We start from the raw sequence: 6,621 nt of genomic DNA, 5'->3' as shown, positions 1-6,621 counted from the left end.
ATGTCGATTTCTTTCGAACAGTTGCGGTTAATATTACAGCACCAGCAGAAGATGTTTGCCTTGCAACAACAGCTATTTGTAACAGTTTTGGGCAGACTTTGCATTCAAGCAGAAAATAAGAAATCTATGTATCATGCAGATAATGGTGCAGTAATGGACATTTCAGAAGCATATCCTGTGCAGGATTCAAATCCCTCTATACCAGAAGGAAAACGTAATATTGGTAACGTGTCCAGCTCAGAGCAAGAAAATATTGTGCTAAATGCACATGAAGTTGTGACAATACCAGATGATCAGGAGCCAGATCCTGTAGATGATGCCCAGAGTCCAGAATCAAATGAAACACTACTGGTACTGTCTAGCTGCGAAAATAAACGTCAGCTCGAACAAAATTGTGGTCCACGTGCTATTAGTCGAGAAAGCTATGGTGACTCGTATTCAGAAAATAACTGGAGCAACACGATGAACCAAATTGTACCAGATGTTACTCAAAATCACCGGAAGACAGAATTTTATATTGAGTCAACTTATCCCATTTCTAATGACAGTGTGCCAGATATTGATTCTCAGAATAATGCATATGATTTTGATGAAACTTCTTATAACAATGAGGGAAATATGTCAGCTGAGTCGAATGATGGCCAAAAATCTAATTTAATTCTGTTAGACGTTGACTTTCTTAATGACTCGTTATCTGCTAACGAGATTCATAATGAATTTGAAAATAATGAACTCAGATCAAAGGTCGTTCATCATCATCTAGTCATTTTTAGTGGATTCTCCAGTCAATACAAGAAACATGGTTTAAATAAAGTCCTACTAGTTGTAATTTGGAGCCATAAGGACCCAACATTATTTCGAGGAGGAGGAGAATGTTGAGGAATTTAAAGTCACATATAATTCTTTTTTTTTAATAAGAATCTAAAGTTGGAATTTTCAAAAAAAAAAGGGGGTGTTATATCCGAGTGGAGATTAAGTTACAGGTAACTTCCGAGGACTATTCATGGACTAATATTCTTATTGTATAACTACTCAACAATTACACTATGTATATTTATATCCCTCTTATGACAAGCTTTATTTTGGCCTATAATTTATTATTGTACGATTTACGGTTCTTAAGTTATGTTCAGTTTATTAACTACTGCCTCCCACATTCACAGCCACTTTTTGGGCTTATTTGTGTACAAATATTATTTCCTATTTTATGGTACGTTGCGGTCTGTGTGATTGATATATAAACTAAGTATGCTTGAAATAAACGATCTGCTCTGATTCGGAAGCTGGTATCTTGTTCTGGACTCAAGTGGAAGGGCTCGTAGGACATAGGACCAATAAGGACACTAAACTGCCCACACCGGTTGAACGTCATTGGTTGGCCTAGTGCGAAGATTCGTATAAGTCGTATTCGGATTGGTAGATAAGTCGTGTGATCGAAAAGTCAGACATCCAAGGTCATAACAATTGGCGACGGGGATTTTGGCAAAAACAAAATAATTGGGAGACGCAAGGTCATAACAATTGGCGACGGGGATTTTGGCAACAAAGAAATAATAATAATACAAGTGGTGACTCAGATTTTGGAAATAAATTAGCTGTATAATTGCCGGTGATTTTTGGAGCTAATATTATTGGCAAAAAAATGTCGATTTCTTTCGAACAGTTGCGGTTAATATTACAGCACCAGCAGAAGATGTTTGCCTTGCAACAACAGCTATTTGTAACAGTTTTGGGCAGACTTTGCATTCAAGCAGAAAATAAGAAATCTATGTATCATGCAGATAATGGTGCAGTAATGGACATTTCAGAAGCATATCCTGTGCAGGATTCAAATCCCTCTATACCAGAAGGAAAACGTAATATTGGTAACGTGTCCAGCTCAGAGCAAGAAAATATTGTGCTAAATGCACATGAAGTTGTGACAATACCAGATGATCAGGAGCCAGATCCTGTAGATGATGCCCAGAGTCCAGAATCAAATGAAACACTACTGGTACTGTCTAGCTGCGAAAATAAACGTCAGCTCGAACAAAATTGTGGTCCACGTGCTATTAGTCGAGAAAGCTATGGTGACTCGTATTCAGAAAATAACTGGAGCAACACGATGAACCAAATTGTACCAGATGTTACTCAAAATCACCGGAAGACAGAATTTTATATTGAGTCAACTTATCCCATTTCTAATGACAGTGTGCCAGATATTGATTCTCAGAATAATGCATATGATTTTGATGAAACTTCTTATAACAATGAGGGAAATATGTCAGCTGAGTCGAATGATGGCCAAAAATCTAATTTAATTCTGTTAGACGTTGACTTTCTTAATGACTCGTTATCTGCTAACGAGATTCATAATGAATTTGAAAATAATGAACTCAGATCAAAGGTCGTTCATCATCATCTAGTCATTTTTAGTGGATTCTCCAGTCAATACAAGAAACATGGTTTAAATAAAGTCCTACTAGTTGTAATTTGGAGCCATAAGGACCCAACATTATTTCGAGGAGGAGGAGAATGTTGAGGAATTTAAAGTCACATATAATTCTTTTTTTTTTTAATAAGAATCTAAAGTTGGAATTTTCAAAAAAAAAGGGGGTGTTATATCCGAGTGGAGATTAAGTTACAGGTAACTTCCGAGGACTATTCATGGACTAATATTCTTATTGTATAACTACTCAACAATTACACTATGTATATTTATATCCCTCTTATGACAAGCTTTATTTTGGCCTATAATTTATTATTGTACGATTTACGGTTCTTAAGTTATGTTCAGTTTATTAACTACTGCCTCCCACATTCACAGCCACTTTTTGGGCTTATTTGTGTACAAATATTATTTCCTATTTTATGGTACGTTGCGGTCTGTGTGATTGATATATAAACTAAGTATGCTTGAAATAAACGATCTGCTCTGATTCGGAAGCTGGTATCTTGTTCTGGACTCAAGTGGAAGGGCTCGTAGGACATAGGACCAATAAGGACACTAAACTGCCCACACCGGTTGAACGTCATTGGTTGGCCTAGTGCGAAGATTCGTATAAGTCGTATTCGGATTGGTAGATAAGTCGTGTGATCGAAAAGTCAGACATCCAAGGTCATAACAATTGGCGACGGGGATTTTGGCAAAAACAAAATAATTGGGAGACGCAAGGTCATAACAATTGGCGACGGGGATTTTGGCAACAAAGAAATAATAATAATACAAGTGGTGACTCAGATTTTGGAAATAAATTAGCTGTATAATTGCCGGTGATTTTTGGAGCTAATATTATTGGCAAAAAAAAAATGTCGATTTCTTTCGAACAGTTGCGGTTAATATTACAGCACCAGCAGAAGATGTTTGCCTTGCAACAACAGCTATTTGTAACAGTTTTGGGCAGACTTTGCATTCAAGCAGAAAATAAGAAATCTATGTATCATGCAGATAATGGTGCAGTAATGGACATTTCAGAAGCATATCCTGTGCAGGATTCAAATCCCTCTATACCAGAAGGAAAACGTAATATTGGTAACGTGTCCAGCTCAGAGCAAGAAAATATTGTGCTAAATGCACATGAAGTTGTGACAATACCAGATGATCAGGAGCCAGATCCTGTAGATGATGCCCAGAGTCCAGAATCAAATGAAACACTACTGGTACTGTCTAGCTGCGAAAATAAACGTCAGCTCGAACAAAATTGTGGTCCACGTGCTATTAGTCGAGAAAGCTATGGTGACTCGTATTCAGAAAATAACTGGAGCAACACGATGAACCAAATTGTACCAGATGTTACTCAAAATCACCGGAAGACAGAATTTTATATTGAGTCAACTTATCCCATTTCTAATGACAGTGTGCCAGATATTGATTCTCAGAATAATGCATATGATTTTGATGAAACTTCTTATAACAATGAGGGAAATATGTCAGCTGAGTCGAATGATGGCCAAAAATCTAATTTAATTCTGTTAGACGTTGACTTTCTTAATGACTCGTTATCTGCTAACGAGATTCATAATGAATTTGAAAATAATGAACTCAGATCAAAGGTCGTTCATCATCATCTAGTCATTTTTAGTGGATTCTCCAGTCAATACAAGAAACATGGTTTAAATAAAGTCCTACTAGTTGTAATTTGGAGCCATAAGGACCCAACATTATTTCGAGGAGGAGGAGAATGTTGAGGAATTTAAAGTCACATATAATTCTTTTTTTTTAATAAGAATCTAAAGTTGGAATTTTCAAAAAAAAAGGGGGTGTTATATCCGAGTGGAGATTAAGTTACAGGTAACTTCCGAGGACTATTCATGGACTAATATTCTTATTGTATAACTACTCAACAATTACACTATGTATATTTATATCCCTCTTATGACAAGCTTTATTTTGGCCTATAATTTATTATTGTACGATTTACGGTTCTTAAGTTATGTTCAGTTTATTAACTACTGCCTCCCACATTCACAGCCACTTTTTGGGCTTATTTGTGTACAAATATTATTTCCTATTTTATGGTACGTTGCGGTCTGTGTGATTGATATATAAACTAAGTATGCTTGAAATAAACGATCTGCTCTGATTCGGAAGCTGGTATCTTGTTCTGGACTCAAGTGGAAGGGCTCGTAGGACATAGGACCAATAAGGACACTAAACTGCCCACACCGGTTGAACGTCATTGGTTGGCCTAGTGCGAAGATTCGTATAAGTCGTATTCGGATTGGTAGATAAGTCGTGTGATCGAAAAGTCAGACATCCAAGGTCATAACAATTGGCGACGGGGATTTTGGCAAAAACAAAATAATTGGGAGACGCAAGGTCATAACAATTGGCGACGGGGATTTTGGCAACAAAGAAATAATAATAATACAAGTGGTGACTCAGATTTTGGAAATAAATTAGCTGTATAATTGCCGGTGATTTTTGGAGCTAATATTATTGGCAAAAAAAAATGTCGATTTCTTTCGAACAGTTGCGGTTAATATTACAGCACCAGCAGAAGATGTTTGCCTTGCAACAACAGCTATTTGTAACAGTTTTGGGCAGACTTTGCATTCAAGCAGAAAATAAGAAATCTATGTATCATGCAGATAATGGTGCAGTAATGGACATTTCAGAAGCATATCCTGTGCAGGATTCAAATCCCTCTATACCAGAAGGAAAACGTAATATTGGTAACGTGTCCAGCTCAGAGCAAGAAAATATTGTGCTAAATGCACATGAAGTTGTGACAATACCAGATGATCAGGAGCCAGATCCTGTAGATGATGCCCAGAGTCCAGAATCAAATGAAACACTACTGGTACTGTCTAGCTGCGAAAATAAACGTCAGCTCGAACAAAATTGTGGTCCACGTGCTATTAGTCGAGAAAGCTATGGTGACTCGTATTCAGAAAATAACTGGAGCAACACGATGAACCAAATTGTACCAGATGTTACTCAAAATCACCGGAAGACAGAATTTTATATTGAGTCAACTTATCCCATTTCTAATGACAGTGTGCCAGATATTGATTCTCAGAATAATGCATATGATTTTGATGAAACTTCTTATAACAATGAGGGAAATATGTCAGCTGAGTCGAATGATGGCCAAAAATCTAATTTAATTCTGTTAGACGTTGACTTTCTTAATGACTCGTTATCTGCTAACGAGATTCATAATGAATTTGAAAATAATGAACTCAGATCAAAGGTCGTTCATCATCATCTAGTCATTTTTAGTGGATTCTCCAGTCAATACAAGAAACATGGTTTAAATAAAGTCCTACTAGTTGTAATTTGGAGCCATAAGGACCCAACATTATTTCGAGGAGGAGGAGAATGTTGAGGAATTTAAAGTCACATATAATTCTTTTTTTTTTAATAAGAATCTAAAGTTGGAATTTTCAAAAAAAAAAAGGGGGTGTTATATCCGAGTGGAGATTAAGTTACAGGTAACTTCCGAGGACTATTCATGGACTAATATTCTTATTGTATAACTACTCAACAATTACACTATGTATATTTATATCCCTCTTATGACAAGCTTTATTTTGGCCTATAATTTATTATTGTACGATTTACGGTTCTTAAGTTATGTTCAGTTTATTAACTACTGCCTCCCACATTCACAGCCACTTTTTGGGCTTATTTGTGTACAAATATTATTTCCTATTTTATGGTACGTTGCGGTCTGTGTGATTGATATATAAACTAAGTATGCTTGAAATAAACGATCTGCTCTGATTCGGAAGCTGGTATCTTGTTCTGGACTCAAGTGGAAGGGCTCGTAGGACATAGGACCAATAAGGACACTAAACTGCCCACACCGGTTGAACGTCATTGGTTGGCCTAGTGCGAAGATTCGTATAAGTCGTATTCGGATTGGTAGATAAGTCGTGTGATCGAAAAGTCAGACATCCAAGGTCATAACAATTGGCGACGGGGATTTTGGCAAAAACAAAATAATTGGGAGACGCAAGGTCATAACAATTGGCGACGGGGATTTTGGCAACAAAGAAATAATAATAATACAAGTGGTGACTCAGATTTTGGAAATAAATTAGCTGTATAATTGCCGGTGATTTTTGGAGCTAATATTATTGGCAAAAAAAAATGTCGATTTCTTTCGAACAGTTGCGGTTAATATTACAGCACCA

At 36.6% G+C, this 6,621-nt stretch overlaps 1 protein-coding gene across 1 annotated transcript; it reads left to right on the top strand.

The window, feature by feature from the left end:
* The first annotated feature begins 2,906 nt into the window (after positions 1-2,906).
* On the top strand, positions 2,907-6,206 carry MS3_00005309 (uncharacterized protein). Its single transcript, XM_051213352.1, has one exon. It carries the CDS (start codon positions 3,289-3,291, stop codon positions 4,165-4,167), a length of 879 nt encoding a protein of 292 aa, XP_051069323.1. The 5' UTR covers positions 2,907-3,288; the 3' UTR covers positions 4,168-6,206.
* The last annotated feature ends 415 nt before the right edge of the window (positions 6,207-6,621 follow it).

This window comes from Schistosoma haematobium, chromosome 3 (genome assembly GCF_000699445.3).
Source record: "Schistosoma haematobium chromosome 3, whole genome shotgun sequence".
Taxonomy (NCBI): domain Eukaryota; kingdom Metazoa; phylum Platyhelminthes; class Trematoda; order Strigeidida; family Schistosomatidae; genus Schistosoma; species Schistosoma haematobium.
This window is presented reverse-complemented; position numbering and strand designations above follow the sequence as displayed.